This window comes from Dipodomys merriami, unplaced genomic scaffold (genome assembly GCF_024711535.1).
Source record: "Dipodomys merriami isolate MVZ:Mamm:240054 unplaced genomic scaffold, mDipMer1.0.p SCAF_12, whole genome shotgun sequence".
NCBI classification, from domain to species: Eukaryota; Metazoa; Chordata; class Mammalia; order Rodentia; family Heteromyidae; genus Dipodomys; species Dipodomys merriami.
Genome location: NW_027202493.1, coordinates 29,222,170 through 29,247,103, shown reverse-complemented (window position 1 = coordinate 29,247,103; position 24,934 = coordinate 29,222,170). Strand labels below are relative to the sequence as shown.

At 34.5% G+C, this 24,934-nt stretch overlaps 1 protein-coding gene across 2 annotated transcripts in view; it reads right to left on the bottom strand.

Moving 5' to 3' along the window:
- Glra3 (glycine receptor alpha 3) overlaps nt 1–24,934 on the bottom strand; it is a 126,512-nt gene that overhangs the window by 1,282 nt on the left and 100,296 nt on the right. The window contains exons 6-9 of one of the 2 annotated variants that reach the window (XM_070015991.1): nt 21,251–21,388; nt 17,588–17,802; nt 14,558–14,701; nt 12,178–12,222 (exon numbers count right to left, since the gene is read on the bottom strand). In XM_070015991.1, the coding sequence (XP_069872092.1) occupies nt 12,178–12,222; nt 14,558–14,701; nt 17,588–17,802; nt 21,251–21,388 (542 nt within the window). The remainder of the gene's footprint in view (nt 1–12,177; nt 12,223–14,557; nt 14,702–17,587; nt 17,803–21,250; nt 21,389–24,934) is intronic. The other variant, XM_070015992.1, reaches the window with a different exon arrangement.

Sequence of the window (24,934 nt, the reverse complement as noted above, 5' to 3'; positions counted from 1 at the left end):
AATTACTATGGGTCAGTGAAAATGACTAGCTAATAAGCAGCATTATATAATATAAAGTTAGAAACAATACAGTTGGAAAATATAAATGATAAGATACACTAAAAATGAGGATATGATGGAAAGTCCTTCACTGACATACAAAATGTCTTTTTGGAGGGGATGAATTATGAAAGTAAGGGAACTCTACCTGAAAAATGAAAGCATATAATTATTGGAAAACATTTTAATTGTAATATAAATGAACAATTGTATTTAATAGAATCATGTGAAAAAGAAGTTGAGAGTTCAAATCACCTGGACCCACTAGTCCACTCTTGTCAGCTGGACAGGAAATCAGTTTTTCTGTATTGTTTAATCCGCAATTCACTTAGCCTACCACTTCTTTGGCTCCCATGAAAATTTTCTGGTAAACTTGTTTGCTTTGAATTTGTGTATGTTTTGAATAAAAGTATGGATACTAGGGATTAAACTACTGTTATATAAGGAGTAAAAAAAATCCTGTTAACTTGGTAAATTTTAGTGGTGTACAAAAGTTACCAGGGTAATTGGAACTATGATGTGTGCAGATCATCTGAATTTTGTTAAAGTATAATACTGCCTTTTAAATGCTATCAAATGATATGTTTAAATATCCATCTTAAAATAAGACAAAAATAACTTTTTCAATCAACATTTTCATTCATATATTGGTAAATTAATTGTGAAACTCCTTGACAAATGTTTAAATGTCAGAATTTTATCTGCTGCACCTGACAAAGCAGAATTCACTGATAACCTTTCTGACTGTTCTGGGAAAACTTACTTTACAACCTTCAGACACCTCAGCTGCTTATGTTAGTCAAAACAAGGATAGTCCACTTGAAATTAACCTTTTAGGTGAGGTACTAAGTTTTTTGCCAGTTGTGTCTTTCTACACGTCTGTCAGGAAGAGTTCACACTAGTTTCCTTGCAAACAAATAAATGGACAATGGAAGCCAATTCCTTTGCTTTGAAGGGCCAGATAGAAGGCTTACATGTGCAGGCAGGGAGTTGTGGAGAAGTTATACACAAGGCTACAGACCAATGGCCCATGGGCCTGATGGTTTACTATAAAACAGACTGCCACTTCTCTGTGTCAAGGAAACGACATATGCACTTGACTTTTGTGCTTGCATGTCCTGTGTGGGTGATGGGGTAACAGAAGCCTTGCTTTTTTAGAGACTACTGAGTCTTGTGAAGAGTAACTACAATAGTAGGTTAAATCCTACTGGTTCTGGGGAATTCTGAGACAAACTGAACCCTAAATATCACCAGTGGACACAGAAGTTGACCAGGTTTTAATATTCTTTATTTGTGTGTGTTTGTGTGTGTGTGTGGGGTGTGTGTGTGTGTGTGTGTGTGAAAGAGAGAGAGCAAGAGAGAGAGAGAGAGACATGAACAAAAGATGTTTGTGCTAAGGTCTGAAGGAAATCTTATACTAAATCTGTGCTGGGTTTGAGGTAACAAAAAGTCTAGCTTATCTTGTGACTATGGATAGCACAGATTTATTCCCTGTTTAAGTGTTGGCTGGATGATCCAACACTAGAAAAGATAAAATTGAGGAGGAGGTAGCCCAAAGTAGAATTAACTTCCTTATTCCCTTTTCGTTGTGAAATCAAAGCCATTTGAGGAGAAAGAAAAGCAATCAGCAAAGCACACAGCTCCTTGACTTAGTTGAAGATGAAAAGCAACCCCCTGGTGGGATGTGAGAGAACGTTATACTTAATATGGATGGTGACAAGATGGTGGTATTTGGCCACTCTGGGAAGTTACACTAGAAACTATATCTTGCACTTGGTCCTTAGGCCATAAGTGAAGATGTGTGAGCAATTTAAAAAAAACTTTAACTACATTATAACAAGTTACAAGAAAGGCAAAAATAATTAAGGCTTTTAAAATTTAAATCAGTAGATCCAAAAATAACACTTCAATATTTGTTAAAAGTAAAAGCTGAGCAGTTTGACATTCTGAATGCAGTACAAAATTCTTCAAATTTGTTGAAGATGTGTGTTTATAGTTCCTAAACATTTGAACTTATATTTCTAGTGCTTAGTAGCCATGAGTATCTTGTAAACCACAAATTAGACAGATGATTATAGGACAAAGGAATTGGTGGATCCATCCTTTCTTGAAACCTTAGATTATTAACTGAGCAGATATGTTAATGATATATTTTGAGACATTGCAACATGAAAAACAATGTTAGGTGCTAACCCCAACTTGCTGCAGTAATTCCTGCCTGTGGAGATACTAATGATTATTTTTGATAGACAAAGCCTGGTGCAATGTAAATCTAAGCTCTTATTACTATGGTTCTCTCATTATGAAATAGAACATCTCTTAAGAAGAGTAAATATTAAGTTTACTAGCAACTGGGCTGGCTATATTATAACCAGAAATATGTCTATTCAAACTCTATCCTCTATCCTAAATGCTAGTAGACAGACTATGCTTAGAAAAGTCCCTTATGCATGTGACCTTTCTTTTGGGAGAACAGGATGGTGTGTCCACTCATAGGCATATTTATTATTACAGTGGTCATGCTGTGTATTATGAGGGAAAGAAAATCTGGACTATTCAGAGGAAAGATCATGGCCAGATGTAAATCTATTAGCTCTCCTTGGGTGGCTGTAAAGACACCAAAAAATACAGAGAAAATGGACAGGATTCCTGAGAACCATTTCCTAGCACATGTACTGCCAGCTGGAAGGTCAGAAATGTGGTACAGGTTCAGCAACTGCCTCCACTGCAGAACCTGTTAGATCTGACCCTTCCATTTCAGAAGATAAATGCAATAATGACAGTCGCTAATGGGAACAAAAGGGACTGACACAGGTTGTTAAATTACTCCTCCATTTAAAGCAGTTGATGCAGATAGACTGAGTTGGGCAAGGATGTCCTTGCCCAATTTTGAGTAGGACTCCAAGGTTATGTCATGCTTTAAACTAATGACCAAGGATAGTAAACACGGATTTGGAAAACAGCAGTGAAAAATATGTGGCAATATTACTAAGGCAGAGGAAGCAAGTAAGAGGGATAAATAAGAGGCAGATGGATAAGGATGGAAGTAATGGTGGAAGAGATCATCATCATAAAAATTATAGGTAAGAAATGAAGAATACTGCGCAGCAGTATTGCCTTTAGGTAAATATATAATTGGAAATGAGGTGACACCCAATTTCAGGGTCTTGTTATTTCTGGCTTGAGTCTAATCTGTGGCAAGGCATTTTTAATCCAGTATCAATTAAATGTACAGAAATGAAATCCTCTAGAACTGCCCAAATATCCCTCTTAGTTACTATTAAACAACACAAGATTCTAGAAAAGATAATGGAAAATCTCAGTGGCTATTAAGGAAATGGTGGAGCTGAGAACACTCATCCTAATCAAGCCTCCAAAGAATAGTGTGGGCTACGATTAAATAGTTTGTATAAGGTGGATACTGACTATTTGGTCATATTAAAGAATTTCACTAGGACAGCTACTCTAAAAACAGAGATTTGGAAGGTCATGGTTCAATGTCATGCTGGGCAAAAAGTTAGCTAGACCCATCTCAACAAATATGGTGGGCAAATTCCATGAAATGGGAGGCTAAAAGCAGGATAATGATCATGGTTTGAGGCCGACCCAAGGCAAAGATGCAAGGCTGTATCTGGAAAGAAAAAACATAGGAATTCCCTCAAAAGCCCCCAGCATGCAGGAATTAGTGAAATTATTATGCAAAAGTTTCATCAAGACAAAGGAGACCAGGTGATTTGAAAGATTTGGTTGATATTTCTGATGCTGTCTTTGTAAGCAAAATCTTAAAAGAAAGTAACATGCAGTATGGCCTTTAAGTGGGGGAGGTGGGTACACTATAATCTTCCTTTCCACCTTCATGAGCTTGCTTTCTCTAGCAGAGTGTCACACAGTGTAATGCAAATTGATCAATCACCAGTGATATTTTCTATCTGTAATAGGGACAAATCACAGAGATTAGATGTAAACTATTGAAATCTGGAAGATATATTTTATGAGATATATATTCAGGAAAAGCCAGAAGGAATGAGTGATTGGACTGAAGTATATCAGATCCATGCAAAGGTGGTTTTTCTAGCAAGGGGTCAATGATGGAATCCCCCTTGGAGATTTTTCTTTTACTGATAGAACGGTTTTAGGTACAGAATTTCACTTGCAGAATTGAAATGAATGGACCATAGTAACTTCTGACCCTATATCTAGTTCTTTCAACTTCTAAAAATCATTCTAGTCTTATGCTGATGAAGGACAAAATGCTCTGTACTTAAGAAGCTATGAGGTCTCTGAATTAGATGAAGATAATATGCTTGCTGTCTTTCTTGCCTTTTAACCATCCATAAAGCTAAGTAAATGACACATGAAACTAATTCTTATTTCTGTCTTATGATTGCTATATTAACATCAGTAGCCGGGGGTATGGGATTGTGTCTGAACAAAGCAAATGTGCCCCTGCTACACACATTCAGAACTTTTTTGGGGGGTGGATAATAGAAGGGTACCACTAGGGTTTGAATACAGTGCCTCCCACTTTCTAGGCAGGTACTCTATCACTTGAGCCATACCCAAGCCCTGGGCATTGATTTTTAATAGAATATGATATATTTGAACAATTAAACATAGTTACCTTCATATTAGTTCAGCCTGTCATCACTGTGAAATGCCCAGCGTTAGACATGTAAGAAGTGATGGTGTAGAGCAGTTCAGTAGTTGCTTCACTATGCTCGTATCTTATACCTGTCTTAGAATCCTTGGGAAGCATGACTGAAATTCCGTATTCACTATCTCATTTACACAGATTCTTACTTTTTAGCATCCAGAATGTCATAGGACTCTGCATTTCCAACCAGCTAGCTGGTGATTGCAAGGCTTAGTGAAGTTTTAGAAAGAAACCTTTCCAAGAGCACAATGCTGCCAATCCAGTCAGTGTGGATCAGGGGTTTACGGGCTTCTGAATTCCTATTACCTTTGCAAATACACGCTTTAAGTAGTAATTGATGAAAGAAAGTTCTAAAATGACATAAAATAAGCTGTTATTTTAAGCATTTTTTGCTTTTAAATCGTTTTTCTACAACCAAAGGTAAGGATATTGAGCTGTATCTTTAGACCTTTTAATCTCTACTCAGTACCTAAACATATCTCAAAATAGATGTTGGTGAGCTGTAAATTTTATAATTAGATTGATGGCATTTTTGTTTCAAAAGCATTTACCATGTAGTTTTTCAAATATATTACCAAGAGTTTGCCTACTGATTTCCTTGGGCCAAAGAGCATATATATATACGTATATATATATACACATATATATATGTATATATATATGCACACAAATATATGTGTGTATTAAGTGATGTGTGCATGTGTGGATGGATAGATAGATAGACAGATAGATAAACTGTGGTACTGAAGTTTGAACTTAGGGACTCATCATTGCTAGGCAGGTCTTCTGCTCCTAGAACCATGGATCTAGCCCTTTATTTTATTTTTTTAAATGATGGGTTTGTGATTTTTTGAAAGACTTGTCCTAAATAATAAAGCATTGATGAATCTTTCCAATAAGCTTATAAAAATATATGATATTGCGAAATTAGAAGATATGCTGAATTAATATATTACTAAGTTCTCAGCATAATATAGTCTCAATAAAATTGTTTTGTGTTTTGTGTACGCTTAGATGTGCAGTGATATTTTCTATTCTGAGAAGCTCTTAAAAATTTCATTGAGAGGGCTGGGAAGGTGGCTCAGTGGTAGAGCGCTTGCCTTGCATGCTTGAGGCCCTGGGTTCAATTCCTCAGCACCACATAAGCAAAAAGAAAAAAGCCCGAAGTGGCGCTGTGGCTCCAGTGGTAGAGTGCTAGCCTTGAGCTGAAGAGCTGAGGGACAGTGCCCAGGCCCATAGTTCAGGCCCCACGCCCCGACCAAAAAAAAAAAATTCATTGAGATAATTCAAGATTTTAGAATTAACTTTAGCTTAAATTATAATGAACTACATGCCCCAAACTAAGATGTTAAAAATATTTCTGAAAATTTCTGTTATGTGTATCAACCCATATTTAATGCTCATAAAATTAAGGCATTTTATCACTCAAAGTAAGCTTAACAACACAGACTAAGTAAAATAAACTACCAAAGAGCTAAAGAACATGGCTGATTTAAAATGTAAAAGGAAATAGTAAATTAAATTTACCCTAAAGTAGACTTTCTTATAATGCCCAGTAGTAAGTTAGAATGATAGACAATAAAAATGTAAAAAAAGAGGTAGTATAATGTACAATTCTTCCTAAATTCTTTTTAAATTTTGGACTGAGAAAAAGATCTTAGTAATTATGCTACATTGTGAGATTTTTAAAATAATACCTTTACATTTTAGAGAATTATATCAAGTATTGATTCATATACATGCCTATTCTGACCAGAAATGGGAAAAATAAAAAAACTAAAGCTAGATAACAATGCAATTAAAATACTATATTAGGATACATGTAAGATGAGAACCAATTTTCTATTCCACACTTGATCTTTAAAAATGACCAAACAAAGCCTGGTGTTGGTGGCTCACAACTGAAATTCTAGCTACTCGGGAGGCTGAGATCTGAGGATCCTGGTTGGAAGTTAGACTTGAAAGGAAAATCCTTGAGACCCTTATCTCCAATTAACCACAAAAAAAAAAAACCCATAAGTGGAACTGTGGCTCAAGTGGTAGAGCAATTGAGCAAAATGTTCAGGGACAGACTCCAGGTTCTGAGTTCAAGCCTCAGGATCTGCACTAAAAAAAAAAAAAAAAAGCATAAAGAACAAAGCATACAGAAAAGAAACAAAAGCAATAAAAGTTTGTGTATATGAAAGTTGTTGTGAAAATACTAAAACTTTGAGTGGCAATAAGGAATGAAAATATTAAACTTCTAAGATTGATAGTATTGGTCATGTGAATTGTTATAAGATAGAACAGCATTAAATATAAAATTTTAACTCAGCATTTTTCTCTCAGTATATATCTATGAAACATTGTTTATACAACTAAGACAATAGCTTACCACAAATTCTTCATCTTTTAATGACCAAAGTTACAGAGGGAAGAAATTGAATTGTTCCATTTATATGAGTTTCAAGTGTGTGTCTTTTTTTTTTCTTTTGGGTCCGGTCATGGGGCCTGAACTCTGGGCCTGAGCGCTGTCCCTCGGCCTGAGCACTGTCCCTCAGCTCTTCAGCTCAAGGCTAGCACGCTACCTCTTGAGCCATAGCACCACTTCCAGCTTTTTGTTTTCTGCTTATGTGGTGCTGAGGAATCGAACCCAGGACCTCATGCATGCAACGCAAGTGCTCTACCACTGAGCCACCTTCCCAGCCCCAAATGTGTCTTTTTATAAATTGCTAACAAGCATACAATAACTTGTCTTTGAGGAAAATTCTCATTATTTAGAAGAGCCTGACATAAAAGATGTAAATGAATTAAGAATTGTTTTTTCCAAAATAGTCTAAAATAAAATATTCATTTTCATTTATTAAAATGGAAAGCTTAAGAGAAGGCAACTATAGATGAAATTAAATTATTTTATAAGTGTAAGTCAATTTTTAATATATATTTGCTTGAATGTAGCTCTGAGACAACTTTATATTTATTATAGATGATATCTAAATTAACTATGAAGCCCAATCTATGCTTGTTATATTGAACTTAGATTCAATATATGTTTGGAGATGAATAAATGGTAAAGCATCAATTTTAAAGATTAATGATTTAGAAGAAATATGATGAAAATTTAATATAAATATTTTAAAAGGCAGATGAAAAATTAATACATTTAAAAACTTGATAAAAAACTTGATAAATCTATTTCTAGCATGTTAGATTCAGTGATAATTAAGAGTGTTAGATATCACAATATTTTGCAAATGTAAAGAAGCAACATTTTTATTTAGTTTTATATTTTCTGTTTGTCTTTTCTTTTTTCTTTTTTCTTTTCTTTTCTTTTGCCAGTCCTGGGGTTTGAAATAAGGGCCTAGGCACTATCCCTGAGCTTCTTTGCTTAAGGATAGCACTCTACCACTTGAGCCACTGGGCTACTTCCAGCTTTTTCTGTTTGTGTTGTCCTGAGGAATCAAACCCAGGACTTCATGCATGCTAGGTGAACCCTCTATCACTATTAACCTTCCCAGCCCCGTTTGTCTTGTTTTGAAGCTGAATTTCTGTATTAGAGCTCAAATTCTCCTCAACCTCATGATCCTCTTGCAGCCGCATCTCTCTGGAATCATGAAGCACTAAGTTTTGCTGTTTGGGTTAGCTTTGAGATGGAAGTCACCATAAAACACTTAAATTTAGACATTGCCTTACTTTATTGAATACTATTTTCCTAACATTTCAGGTGGTTTATAGCTCTGTTTAACATAAACTCTGTACTTGTTTTGGGGAAGTAATTAAAATCTTATCAGTTTTGTTGACTTCAGAGAATAAAATTTCAACCCCAGATATGAGTCATTTGTGTAGAATTTTGTTTGAATCAAATTATTGAAAATTTATGAAATGGAAAGATTTGGGAAAAATATATTAAGCAAAGTATGCCAAACCCAAAAAACCATAAGGTTTCCCTCACTTGTAGTAATTAGACAGTACCTATAAATCTACAAGTAAACGCAATGGACAGTAAAAGACAAAACATTACATTTGGATGTAACAAAGAGGACTCTAAACATTCATGCAGCGAGACCAGAGGAGGTTGTATTTTTTAATTTTTTTAATTTTTATTTTGTCTATCATGGGGCTTGAACTCTGGGTCTAGGTGCTGTCCCTGAGCTCTTCAGGTAGTTTATTGTTGGTAAGAGTCTCATGGATTTTCTTCCCAGGCTGGCTTTGAACCACAATCCTCAGATCTCAGCCTCCTCAGTAGCTAGGATTACAGGTGTGAGCCACCGATGCCCGGCCAAAGAAGGGTATTCTTAGGAGAGGCTCACAAGGGCTCAGTAGCTATACGCATGTGATCATGTAAAATGATGCTTATTAAAGTGAACTCTAAGAAATGGAAACAAGTTATTTTTTTATTTTAACTTTATGATTTGTTTTTGGTTTTGTTTTTTTTCCTTTTGTCACTGTTTTTGAGTTTTGTACTTTTTGTCTTGTATGTAAATATATCTGTTTGGGAGAGGGTAAGGGGAAACCCAGAAATACTGGGACAAAGGGTAAACTAATTCAGCAGCAATACTCCCTAGACATTACAATGAAAATGAACCAAACAACTTAGGGGATAGGGGTCTTGAGAGGGAAAAAATTGGGAAAAATTAGGGAAGAAATGACACTGTTTGAAAAGAAATGTACTATACTCATTACTTGACCTGTGTAACTGTAACCCTTCTGTACATCACCTTTACAATAAAAATAAGTTAAAAATATTTAAAAATATTTTTTCAGATATATATCAAAGAAAGTTGTAGAAATATTTTATGGACTGAAAGATTATTTTACACTCTATAGAGCATAGCATTAACTGACCTAGAATGGAATGATTAAGAAATAACTTAGTGCACACAGATACTGTATTGTTTTCAATCATGATGCTTCACCCCTTCAGTCTAAGAGTGTATTTTTCTTACATTATATTGCTTATATGAGGGTAAGGGGTTCAGTGTTGCATTTCCACACGTTTATATTGTATTGCAATTAACCTCATCCTCTCAATCACTCTCCCTGTATCTGTGTGTTTTTGTCTTTGCCTAAGACAGTAGAGAGGAGAAAATGTTACAGGATAGACAGGTAACTATTTTCTATCCTTAGAGGTAGTTGGAATTATTTTTAAAGCAAGATAGCATATAAATTTACAAGTAAATCAAGTAATTATACATTTTTGTGCAGATTGTCAAAATGCAGCCAATGATACATATTTTTTTAAAACCTTGGTGCTTAGTAAAACAAGAACTTGGTCATTTCATAAACCTAAAACTCATTTATACATATATATATATATATATATATATATATATATATATATATAAGTTAGTAACTAACAGGACAACAGAGCACTAGACTACAGTGCACATGAGCTTTCTTTCAGCACACCATTGCATTCTTATATTGGACACGGAAGAAGCTGCGTGAAATGCATTAAAGCAATTCCATTTCATTCATATCTTCCCACAAATAACTCTTAAATCTCTTGTTATCTTTATAAAGCTCTAGGACTCAGTGATAATAAGTACAAGAGCAATGACTTTAGCCACGTATTCTCCTGTCATGCATGCACCCACACAAACAGCACAGGAGGCAGCCACCGGGACATGGTGTACTAGCAATTAGCACAGAACACGCTACGACAGTGAGAGGTGGGGAAATCTGGATGCAAGAGTAAGCTTGGATCCTTTCTCAGGAAACAAAATCCCCTCTAACTCCATAATAGAAGTCAAGTCAAGTGCCAAAGACTGTATATAACTCTCAAGTCTATGCTGGACCAAGTTACTAATAATGATAATAGTAATAATAATAATAAACAACTTTCCTAAGAATACTATTTGCATATGCAAGATCTCTTATTGTAACATTCTATGAAGCAGTCTCATCTACTTTGCCTATTCTGTCAAATTAGAACATTGAGTAAATTTTAAGTAACCAGTACTCATGAAAATAAAAAAAACATACTGCTTCAATTTAGGTTTATTATTTCAGGTGGATTTAAAGATTTAGCTTGCTAAGATTGCTTCTTAGCAAAATACATAGTTTAAGTGAAGGATAAACTTGGCCAGCTCAGAGAGTTGTTAGTTTGAGGAAAAATAGTTTTCAAAAAGAAAAATAATATCCTCAATTTTCCCAGTTCCCAGAATACTTGAGAAAATAAATGGGATTTGCACACTTTCTCATAAATGTTTGCATTATCTTATTACTACGTTTAAAAGGAATTAATTGATTCGCCCTGAGACAAGGCTAACATTTTATCAGTGATTTTCTTTTAAAGTCAAAATTGATAGAAGATATCTTTTTGATTGTATTGTTCACTAACTGTTCAGTTACTGGAGATATGAATTGTTTTGGTCTTCATAATAGATTTTTATACACACAGCCTCTACTATGTAGTCTAATATGCACATGTATATGTATGTATATAAATATAAATATACATTACAAACTATGTACATAATTATGTAAATTCCAAAAATTTACAGTCAAGATTGTCAAGTAAACATGAATAGATAATGATGATGTTATTTTCAGGGACATAAAGAGAGATACTGAAAAGTAGAGTGTAATTTTCTTTAACAAAGGAAAATAATTAATTCCATATTCCCCAAGAAATTGATATGTACTTTAAACTTATACAAGGTATAGATAACATGCTATAAAGTTGAGTTTACTACAATGTTAACATTATGTTTCTACTGAGATTCTGAACTGGGGTATATTGTAGAACTATCTTGGAAGCTATTCTGAAATTTACCCCAGAAATGTTAGCTCAATAAATGGTACTATTTGTATATGGTTTTCCAGACCAAGACCTTGGCTTTGGTAGATTTCTAGTTAATTATTGCATGTTATATTAAAAGTGCCCAATCAAACCACCTGGAGACAAATACTCTACCCTTAATCACCTTCACAATATTTATGCATTGTACTTAGACATAGGTCCTTGCAATCATTCTTCATTAAAAAAATTCTAAAGATGCTGCTACCAAATTGCTCAATTTACTATAAATAATCTCAACATAAAGAATGGAGTGTAAAAATACTAGATTAAAGACAAAAACCCTGCATGAAGTATTTTAGCTATATTTTAGCTTGCATCTGTTTTTTAATAATTAGCTAAATGAGTTTCACATTTATTTTGAAGCTAATATTGTCCCAAATATATGACTCTTTCTCTTTTCTTGATTATGATGAAAGTATAGGCTATTTCCCTTACATACATATGTATATACATATTAAATTATTTTCAAAAATCAAATGGCTGTGCTTATAAAATGATGATATCTAAATATCCATTTACTGAGTGAAGTCACACTGTGGAGTTCTTAGAAAAGAAGGGCATCTTTAACTGCAGAGATATGACATTTGCATATGAAGGAGCTATGTTTCCCCACCAAACACTGACTCAGTGCAGAATATGCTGTCTGATATTTTTACTGATGATCGCATTCCTCCTTTTAGAGTTAAGAAAGTCAATTTACCGTGTCTGAGAAACGGTAAAACTTCTCCAATGCAAAAGCTTCTGTCTGTGGGGAGGTAAAGCGAACCAAGAGGGATTGAGAAACCAAAGAATCAAGTCATATATGATGAAATATAATTACACAATCTATTTAAATCACATTTACCATTTCAGCATACATACGTATCAGTTAATAGAGGTTCATGCATGTAAAATAGCTACTCCCAAAGTGTGTCAAATTTGAAAATAACTGGCTCTTTTTATAAATTATTTATAGAAAAAAGTATTTTCTTCCTTAATATTTCAAATAATAGAGCTATTACTATGTCTACAATTTCATATTTCTCTAGAATAGCAATTCTGGGGAGAAATATTCTTTCATCTTTTTGTGAGTTACCGTAAGGATCACCATTTTTTATATCTTGCTCTTATATGTCACAAAATTGAGTAAAGAGATGGTTTCATAAAAAAATAATGTTTTTAAAGGAGGGACCAGAATTAAGCCTCTGTATGTGTGGTCCATTACTTTATCTGTTGTATGATCTGACCGGTGGTTATAGAAGATGTATGGCATTTCCCCGTTAGGCACCATGTACATGACACTTCTCATGACTAGTGTTTGCAGCACATGGTTGATAACATTTTTAAATGAAGAGAGAGAAGGAAGATAATGAAATAAAAATGCACAATCAAATCATGTTGACAAGGAAAACATGTATTGTCTTTGACAGTTACAAACAGGAAAGAGAGGAAAGTGCTTTACCCCAGTAGTAACAAAGTTCATTCTCTCATGGTGTTTCAACTAGTGTTGAGACATAGGAGGGGGAGGGAAGAGAGAGACAGAGAGACAGAGACAGAGATAGAGAGACAGACAGAGAGAGAAAGAGACAGACAGAGAGACAGGATGGGTATAGAAGAATGATGAAATATAAGTAGACCAACAGATTAAGGGGGGGTGGAGAAAGAAGATACAGAAAGGAAAGATGTAGAAATCTCATCATCCTAATGCACTTTATTAGGCAGATATGCTTTTATTTAATCACATGTAAGAGCTTAAAAAATGTTCCTATCCAGGGTAGGCTCGGTCTCCTAATACTGTTGTTCATTCCATGCAGCAGTTTGCCACACTCCAAAACTGCTGTGATGGGTTTTGAAAGGCCAGTTACTTCCTTAGAATATGTTTAATGCTGAGCAGATTTGAGTACTGAGAGATCAAAATGCTTCACTTTGAAAAACAAGTTCAATAAAAACCTAAGTAGTCAATAGTTTAGAAACCACCAAACCTGTAAAATTTCTTAAGAAGTCACACTTTGAAATCAGACCATTATCTTACAATTCATGTTTTGACTTAAACATTCCAGTATAATAGACTCTGGCTAAAATTATTTCTAAATTGCAATTCTTGGTGTGAAAAATCTATTTTCTTTTAAGATATCAGTTGGTATATTCACATTTGAGGAAACAAACCCATAGATCTATTATTGAAATAACTCGTTATAAAAAAATGAAAAAGAGTTAGTCAAAAACATGTGTCTCACAGTTATGGTCCAACAAAACAAGCCCCAGGCAATAGGTTCTTGCAGGATGGGGGGGTGAGACCAAAGGGAGAGGGGTAGACGGATGAAGAGGAAAGTGGGAACGAATTCATGGTACATACCACAAAAATGAGAAAAGTAAAAGAAGGCGCAGGTTGAGGAGGGGTGAGCATGATGCATGGGGTAACACAGGTCAGCTGCTTTGTTAAATGGGACCTCCTTTGTACAATTACTTAAAGGTAATAATAATAATAATACACGTCTCTAATGGACAATGCCATTGCAGGTCTTTGTAGATGGAAATAACCTTATTCGTAACCTCTTATTCAGCTAGGAGGTTACTTATATTCCATAGGTTACATCTAATGGTCTCCTAATCATATTCTAGATAAATTTTCTTATAGGTTCAATTTTCTTTGATTAGATGCTTGTAAAGCAACCACAGCACTTTATTGCTTTTCTCCTAGGGTGTCAGAACAACTAGATTAAAAATATGAAAATATGCTTAAGCATATGCTTGAGTAGGTATGAAGTTATCATCATGGAGTTAAGAAATACATACTATGTTGTGGAAACGAAGACATGAGTTCAACAAGAGGAACAATTTTAATAGTTATATTTGATGCCATATATAAAATATAATTATCAGAAACACTCTAACATTGCAAGAGATGTGAAGAGTGCTGTTTCTAGAGGGAAAAACACTCCTATCACTTGATGCTATTTAAAGCATAAAGGGGTACCATTTTCTCTTTGAATCTAATTTGATACTTTGTTCTCAGCCCTAGTTCCTGTCCTATAAACAGACTACAGCCACTCTCCAATGAAAAATGATACCCCACCAAACCATCGTGTTGACTCTCTTACCTTATTTTTTCTCTTGCGTCGAAATCGCAGGAGCTCTTTGTGCTGTCTTGAGACAAAGTTCACAGCTGCATATTCCAGAAGTGCTGAAAACACGAAAAGGAGGCAAACTGCCATCCAGATGTCGATAGCTTTGACATAAGAAACCTAGCTCAGAGAGAAGATAGAGGGAGACAATGACTCACATTGTTATTTCCTTTGGGAACAAAATTGAGTTTACAACGATGAAAGAAAGGCTATTTTTCCCCTGAACAACTTTTTCTTTCTGGGAATTATAAGGATTAGTCAAACTTTTAAGACTTGTTTATATTTTGTTATTGTTTTTCAAATGAGACACTAACTCAGAGATGAAACACAAGCTAAAAATAGAATTTTACTGGTTTTTTTTTTGAGAAGAAAACAAAAGGGAGGGGGAAGAGTGAGATAAAACAATCATCATCTTCAATGCACATTATGCAAAAATCAAACTACATAACCTGAGAGGAGGCATGGAAGGAGGAAAGTTAGGGAAGATTGATGAAAGGGATGACATAAATCAAGAAACATTGGGCTGGGAAGGTGGCTCATTGGTAGCGCGCTTGCCTTGCATGCCTGAGGCCCTGGGTTCGATTCCTCAGCACCACATAAGCAAAAAGAAAAAAAAAGCCGAAGTGGTGCTGTGGCTCAATTGGTAGAGCGCTAGCCTTGAGCTGAAGAGCTGAAGGACAGTGCCCAGGCCCAGAGTTCAGGCTCCACAACCGGACCCCCCCCCCCACCAAAAAAAAGAAACATTATACTCATAACCTGACTTATGGAATTGTAAGGTCTTTGTAAACTCTTTATATTACTACTTAGTCATAAACTCATATATACATACATCTATATTTAATTTTACTTTTAAAAAGGATTTTTGTTTTATTTTTTCATTAATTTTTTAATTTAAATACTTGTAGTTTATAATTTTATTTATCTATTTGATGAAGATAATTTTATTTCAGTGAATTTAAAATGAATAGTCATTGTTATTTGTTCTCTACTGAGGTATTTAGACATGTTTAGAAGAATGGGAATTGAATTCCCAAGCTGCTCATTCATTACTATCTTACTGCAAATATCATGACATATTTGTATAGGTATATGTACATATATATGTATATGTGTGTAAAAATTGAACTATATAACTTGACAATAGGGATAGGAGAGCAAAAAATTTATATAATATATATAATATTTATATAATATATAATATATATATTATATATAATATATATATATAGTTACAGGTATGTATACCACTGCTGAGTGTTGCAAGAATAATTTCCAGACATGGTATTATTTTTTCAATAAAATCTGGAATTTAACATTGGATATATCTTTCCATTTAATCCTAACACCTCATTCCTATTTTATCATTTTCCCTAAGAATGACAATTTTTATTCAAAACTACTTAAAAAATCCATCCCAGGTCTTAATGTAGGGTTATATTTGCAATTTGGTATTATATCTTTTCAGTCTTCATTCTGTGGAATCTTTGCCCAGTCTTTCCTTATTTTTAGTGACATTGGTGTTTTTGCCATCTGTTTTTAGTCAGAATTCCCCACGAGTTCCCTTTTCTTCACAATGTATTAGAGCAGGACACATAAAATGTCCGTCCATTGGTTAAAATGATGGCTACCAGGTTTCAGTATAGTTATTAAGCGTCTCATGTGTAGTTTTTGGTATCTTGTTATAGAACACCAATGAAACTAAGGCAGAGAGAATCAAATTAAATGTCATGTGCTTAGATCCCCTTCACTTCCTAGTTAACCCTTTTTTCCCCTCTCCCCTTTCTGTTGTTGATCCTTTCCCACAAAGTCACCCTTCTACATTTATGTTCTATTACCATTACTAGTATCATCATCATCATCATCATCATCATCATCATCATCCTCATCATCATCTTCATCAATCACCATCACCGTGCTTCTCGTACAGTGATTTGCTTGACACAAACTGTCAACTTACTTATGAAACACTTCAACAAAGAAAATTCTTTCATTGTCTCCTTTGGTACCGGATATTGAACCCAAGGCCTCAAGTTTGCTAGTCAGGAGCCCTACCGCTTAATCATGTCTCCAACTTCTTTTTGCTTAAGTTATTTTTGAGGTACTGTTTACAGGGCCAGTCTGAGCTGCTGTGTTCCCTTGTGTTGCTGAGAATTGTGGGAATACAGCATTGTCCCCAGACATTGTGTTCCTCACCAGAGCTGGAGTGACAGGGACACCCTGGGCCCAAACATTGGTTGGCATAGAATCTCAACTTGTCTTTGTCTAGGCTAGGATCTAGATTCCCTCATTTCTACCTTTCTGTTCACTAGGATTACAGATTTGTGCCACTACGCTTGGCTGCTCTTCTTCTGTCTTATTCTAGTGCTGTGTTAAATGTGCAAAGGATGGATGCAAATTTCTTCAGTTTTGTCAGAAATTGACATGGGTTTGCAAATACATGCTGTCTCATATGAATTCAGCCTTCAAGCATTAAGCCACACCATTCCTAGGAGACTATGATTCATAAAGCAAATGCTCATTCTTTTTTGCTTGTCATGAAGCTTGAACTCAGGGTCTGGACACTGTCTCTGAGCTTCTTGCTCAAGGCTAGTGCTCTACCACATGAGCCACAGCTCCACTGGGACTTCATGCATGCTAGGCAAGCACTTTACCACTGAGCCACATTCCCAGTCCCAACATCCTGAATCTATAATGACATGGGCCACAGAAATGAAATCACCATTACAATTTGCAAATTCAACAAATGTGTGCCATGATTAAAAGCACCTGCCAAGAAGCAACTAAGCACGAATATCTCTTGAGTAGTAGGGCATCTTAAAGATCTACTTTTCTTCTACACATGATTTTTTTTTTTTACCAGATTTTAGATGTTTTCTCCATTGGCAACATGCTACTTTTAAAATAAGTCATGAAGAATGGATGCTACTGAAATGTACATGACAAACCTGGTAATGATAACTTTCTGAATCCTGAGCTGCTATGTATATGCTCCTCCTATGCATTTACCTTTGGTAAGGAAGCCCGTGATCCTGAACTCTGGGTGGTCATGGTCAGCACGGTGGTTATTCCCAAAGCCACCCTGGCTGGGGCTGCGTCCATGTTGATCCAGAAGGAAACCCAGGATAGAATGACAATCAGGAGACTTGGGATGTACATCTGGATCAGGTAGTAACCCATCTGTCGTTCCAGATGGAATCGCACTTCTATACATGTGAACTTTCCTAATCGATGTAAAAGAAGGCCGCAATGAGGGAAAAGCAGGTCTTGTTATAGCACCGAACAGCACAATTTCATTTGTATTGTTGAAAAAATTCTTTTTCTCTAAAACAGAGATCCTCCCAAGCATGTATTCAAATTTGTTAATGGTTCTAAAAGTTTCTTTTCAGTTAGCATCTAGAAGAATGTAATAATGTATATTGATACATATACACATATACCTATATATGCAAAAAACTGTAATATCATTAGATGCCTATACTCAAAGATCCATTTTTTTTCACGTTTCTAACAATTGCTTCTGAAGTAGACAGGGGATTGCATATTTATAATACAAAAATCTTATTTACTAATTTCTGGTGTTTCTACATGCACCAGACAAATACCTTCAGCATTTATTTCAGAAATCTTTACATTTGCTTTAAAATTCTAAGGGATAAGTACAATTGAGTAAGGAATTCTTAAACAATAATACAAGCAAAAGGAGATGTGTCTTATTACACATTAATACTATTTAACATATATGCGCTCCTGTGTCTCATTATCTTTTTGTTAATTATGTTAAATAAAAGGAGTAAATTATAAATATTAAATTGACATTTTGATCATCTCCTTTCACCTTACCTTATAATCTATATTCCATTATTACCTCCCCTTAAAGCAACTATTCTCTACATAATCAAATTCTTGGCTTATTCTCTTTTTGGGGTAGTCATTTTGAGAAAGATGAAATCAGAGGTTTGTAAGTAATGTTGCCTGGTCCCACCAGAAAAAAAAAATTGTCAAAGAGCTTGTCCAGGAAAATTGCTGTTGTGTTGGTAGGTAGACTTTGGTGTGAATCTTCTATTCACATGACTTGGATCTAACATAATGGCACTGAGTCAAGGTGGATGATATATGTGATTCCAAGATGAGTGTTAAAAATCTTAACAAAACTTCACGAGCCCAGGGAATGGTAGCTTCCATTGTTATTATCTACATATCTATCTATCTATCTATCTATCTATCTATCTATCTATCTATCTATCTATCTATCTATCTGTTTATCTTTGTTCCTTACTAGGACTTGAACTCATGTCCTAAGAATGGTCCCTTAGCTTTTTTTGCTTAATGTTTTTTTGGGGGGAGGAGGGAGCATAGTTAATTGGTAGTTTAAGGTCTCTTATTGGAGATCTCAGTCTCCTGAGTAGCTAGGATTACAGGCAGGAGCCACTGGCATCCAGCTTTAAACATATTTTTTTAAAGTACATTGCTGGGAAGGAAAAACACATGCAGTTATATACCATTATTCATATATGTGTGTGCATGTGTATATTCCTGTGTCTTGTGTATCCATGTATGTGTGTATTATTATGTGTGGTTCTGAAGAGAACAGTAAATAAATCGGACTCCCTCTCTTTAAATCAATGACCTATTTATCATGGCAAGAGACTACCAGTTAAGAGGAAGAAAGATTTTGGAGAGATTATCAGAAGGCAGATAAAGTAGCTTTGAAATACATAACTGAAAAAGATGTTTTGAATGATAAATTAACTGAACAAAAATTTTGTTTGTATGGGAAATTTTAACTTCAATGCATTTTAATAGAAGGAAAAGGTTTGTTTTTATAAGTATGGTTCATACATATACATATAAATATCCTGATATTTTGGGGGGGTTGTGTATGTATAAGGAACCTGACAACTATGTGATATCTGGGCCTATTATTGGAAAATAATTAACAGATGATTCCCTTGTGTTACAGAAACTTTTTGTAGGAGGCAAATTAACCATGTACTTGCTTGAGAAAAATACCAAATAATCTTATATAAATGGGACTGGTCATTGTATTTTGAACTCCTATTCTGTTTGTCCAGTTTTGCTTATGGTAAATATTCATAAGCATAAGCTCATTCTTCTAAGCTGAAATAAGGAAGCACATAGATTTACTTTATGCTAATACAGGGTTTTGAGACCCTGTAAAATCAAAATTCTTTCCAAAGTGAGGTTTCCACCTTCACCTATTGTTCTAGATTATACGTATCTACCTAAAATTTATGTCTCCCTATAATCTGAGAATAGGGCCTTATTTGGAAATGATGTAGATTATTTTTTTTTCTGTAGATGAAATGAAGTTAAAGCCTTAATCTAATATTACTGGTGTCCTCCTAAAAGGGAAGACTGGCTTCAGAGAAATACACTACAGAGCATCATCGTACCCAGGAGGCAGACTAAACTGAGGTATGTAAAAAGCCAAGGATTTCAAAGAAATAGAAAGCTAGGAGAAGGGAGAAAACAATTTTTTCCTAGCATCTCTACAGAATATACTGCTCTGCTGAATGTCTAAGATTTGTAGCCTCCAGAACTATGCAAGCATACATTTCTATTGGTTTAAATCTCTAAATTTGTGATTGTTTGTTATGACATTTCTAAGAACCTAATATGTCCCTTAGCTCAGATGTAGAGATTTCATTCAGCTTTTCCTTAAAATAGAGTTTATTAATCCAACTGATTATAGAGGGCTGAGAAAAAAATACGGCCGTTGACTTGCCTGACCTTTATCTTTGTATTGCGATACTTAACTTTGAACCCCTTCATAAGACAGATAAATCCTCTCTTCAGGGTGTAAAAATGACAATGATGTTTGGATCTGAAATGGTGAATTAGGGAGAGAATGACTAACAACTCAAGACCTGGTATCGGGAAAGGTCAGATTGCAGTTCTGAAAAAGTGCAAGAAGCCAGGCTAAAGTGGTTTCCTGTCATGACATGGTAAGAGCAGCAGCTGATGCAGTGACAGACCAGGCCCTCACTGCATTGGAGAGCTATTTCAATAATGCACAGCTTAATGAAATGCATAGGAATAGGCTATAGAGCCAACACAGGCATTGTGGGAATAGCATATATTAGTTAAGAGAAGTGACTGAATTTCATGCTTGGAAAAATATCTCACTGAATCTCTTAATGCATGGTATTTGCAACAATGCCTGATGAGCACTCAGAGCACAGGGCTCCTGTGTCAGTCTGAACAGTAGGCACTTAGACAAAAATGTCCTGAAATACATGAAAATATGACTAAAAGGAAAATTCAGGCAAATGAACACAAAAAAACAAAGATTTTTTTAAAAAATGTTGTTAGCATATAGTGTTTACTGCCTAAGAATGGTTAAATATATTTTTCATAGAAACAAAAAGGAACATTTTTAGAAAAATTACCATTTCATAAATGTGGGCCTTTGACAAATATATGCCAATATAATTAAATTTCCAAGCATTTCCAAGTGCCCATATAAAGTAATTATATAACAGTACACAACGAGTCAAAGCATCCATATGATCAAATCCATCTGGTTTCCTTTTTATTTGGGAAACACTGAGTTACACTTAATTATTAACCTAGATTTGCAGTTAAGAAGCATTTGACTATCATAAAATTACAGTCATTAAGTGTAAGTAAGCATAATGTCACTTCTACCTGTATTATAATGTTTAGTGCAGTATCGTAAATCTTTTTCTTCTTTCAACAGAAATTGGGGCAAAGTGAGTCCTTCTGCAACCTGTACGGGTGCTTCATCTTGCCATTCAAAAATGAGATCATTCATTGTGTACCCAACTAGGCAAAACATTATAAAAATATTTATAGCCAAAATAAAAGACAGCCAAAGAAAAACAATAAAAACACAGTTGTACAGTCACGTAAGACCAAAGAGTATCAGTTTAACACGATATTTTACCTGATTCCAATCCACACAAGTCTGTACTTTTGGAAAACTCACTGAATAATGTAAGAAATGAAGAAGGCTCATAAAAATATAACATGGCAGGCACAAACATTAAGCTACTAGATTAATTCAGAAATTTCCATATATTTCCACTCTATTAGTTTTCCCTTCCCCCTTCTCTCAAGTTATTCATGACTCCTTCAACAAAAACCAGATACTGTCACTGCTCAGAAAATGATGTAAACTACAATAACCTAGTTGGAGGAGTTACTACTGCCAGATATGTTTCTTGATTTAATTGTTAACTTTTTTTTTATCTTGTATAGTATCTATTTCAATTTTCCATGCTTCAATCAAACACAAAAAATGATATTTTATATAAAAGTGTCTTCTACTTAAGGAATAGTACAAAGAATATCCACATGAAATCATTTATAAAGGAGCAAAGCCTTGCATAGAATTAACTAGTTGATTTGGCATTATAATTGTGTCAGTAAGTAATTAAGGTATCCATTATAAATAGTATTTTACCTGCAGATGTACATTTCTCAATGACCTAGAGACAGTAAAAGAGGAATTCATTCTTAACTGCTGCCAAGTAAGGCACACATCTTATTCCTCATAGAACAAGGTGAGATTTCATTCCAATTTAAACAGATGAATGGAAAATTGAGCTAAAACATCATCTAATTTTGACCTGCTACGTTTTTCAAAAGCTTTCCTGTGAAAAGAAACTGGTTCTCTGAAATTTATGGAAGCACAATTTATAGAAGTGCAAGTAACTTGTTCTTAGGTTAAGTAAACATTGGCATTAAGTGATTTAAGAGGGGGAATTGGATAATCTATTCTACTTCAATATAATCCATAAAACATTAAGTCAAAATCAGAAGGAAAACATTGAGATGATCAAGCTTAAAGAGTTTGCTTTACTTTGAGTAATTTGCTGGATATGTCAGGAAACTAAATCCATGGTATTATAGCCTCAACATACCTTCATACAAAACTTGAATCCGTTTTCTTCTACACATTTCAACTGTTTTTTTTTTTTTCTTGTGCTTCCAGTCAATAGATTTCAGAGAAGTCTGAGAATATTAAGTGGAATATACTGGCTGTTCAGATCACAGTGAATTTAAATGCCTTGTTCCCAAATAAGTCTCATAATGAAAAAAGAATTTATTCAGGGAACAAAGACATTAACCCCAACTTTATCCAGCAGTCTCATATAGTAGCTGTGGTAAAATCTGTAAACAAGTTGCTCTTACTTGTTTCTTTAACAAGTGTTTCTTGAACACCAACCATATGTAAGGTCCCTTGAGTTGGAATTTGAAAGCTAGGCAGGGGCTACCCATCAACAATTTGAAAGATGCAAAAAGTGAAATTTATAGAAAAAAATTAACAAGAGCTTCAATGGTCAAGAACTAGTTCGCCTAGAGAACACATGTATGTACAGAAACATTAATAGAAGCTTGTGCAAAGTTCAAATTCCAGGTTGCAAAGTTTGACTTAAAATTCTCCATGGGAAATAATGGCAAAGTGAAGCGAGAGACATCACAAGAATTATAGTTGGGAAATATTCCCCTAGCATGATCCTTCCATGGAATTCACAAGGTCAGAAGCACATTCATAGTCATAATAAGACAGTATTTTCCTTTTGCATTGTTTCCATATTTACTCTGATGTTGAAATAACAATGGTGGGTAAAAATTCTAGCACTTTAGTGGCACCAGACTAGGCTGCAAGTTATTTGTAGTCTTTCCTGCTATACCCCTTGATAAAAAATTAAAAAAAAAACAACACAATGCCACTTTTATGGGAGAATGTTCTTGATACTTGAATAGTCACAAGTATTAATTTTATTAAATCTTGCTCCTAGGTAATATCATCTTTTTAATATCCTACATGAGAAATGGTCATCTGTTTAATCACTCAGCTGTGTATTGTAATGTGATAATTTTTTAAGGGGAAAACACTGGTGTGATGGGGTTGCAAACAAATAAGGTATTTGTTATGAAACATCACTTCTATTTTACAAACAAAATAGCTTGAAACTAGTTGCTATGCTTAGGTATCTGATAGACCATTTTCCTGAATGTGAACCTCCATGTCAAGAAAAATAGCAAATATTTGCTATTGATAATAGATTTTGACTTCCTAATGCAGAAATAAATGGTTTCAGTCTTTGGAAGGTGTCTATTTTGAAAACTCAAGAAAGCAGTATTTTCCAAATGACCAAAAACTGATATTAAAAACATGCAGAGGTAAGAAAAATCTACTCTAAGGATAAACTAGAAAAATGGGTTTTAATTTGAATATGAAGTGTTTATTTAATACGATTTCCAGTTTCACACTGCTAATAACTCTTGAGCATTACCTTCAGAATCAATTTCTTTTTTTCCTTCCTGAGTAGATAAAACAAAACAAAACAGCAACAAAACTTCTGCTGGCCTATCAGGAATATAATAGAGAAATGAATTTTAGCCTATCATTTAACCAAAAGTATATACGTATATATGTGTGTATATATATATATATATATATATATATATATATATATATATATATATATATATATATATATATATATATATATATATATAATTTTAAGAGATGTTAAGTTTCGAATCCATTACTGACAGACCATGATGTCAGTATATTAATATCTCACATCTCTGACCATCCAATCAAACATTTTTTCCCATTATCTTAAAAGGCCTCTTTATTTTCTTCATAGTACTTATCTTTGTTCTAGGACTTACCCTGACTATATTCATCCATAGAATTTATCCTGACTTTTGATGCATTTATAGAGTTTTTATTTTGTTTTCTTTCTTCCTGCCTTTTATAACTTAAACTTTATCAAAGTGACATTCTTTTATAGAGATTTAATCCTTGGTATATTTTCTCATTCCTAAGTAATATGGGGGCACAGAACAGGTATTTGAATGTGTGAAATAGAAAGATCAAATGGGAGTTAGCTGAGGCAGCACATGACTATAATCTCAGCATTTTGGGAGGAGACCAGACCTTGTCTCACATGAAAGAAAAGAGAAGATATAAAAAAGAAAATCAACATAATGACTTATACATCTCATTGTTGCAATGGGTCCACCTTTATCCCTATTTAAACGATTTGTTTTCCCCTTCCTCTCCACAAATTATACCAACATCAAATATAGTGAAAGCAGGGGTTATACTGTGGGGGAGGGACATACAAAGCAACAAAGAAATAATCTTATAATGAACTTTACAACTTTGGTGGGGGGGGCTTGGGTGGGGGAATAGGGGGGAGGGGAAGATGGGATGGGAAGGCGAAACAAAGGAGGAGGCTACAATGCTTGATAAGAAATGTACTCATTATCTTGCCCATGTAATTGTAACCCCTCTGTACAGTATTTTCACAATAAAAAAAAAGAAAATCAAATAGAAGGAAGTGGTGA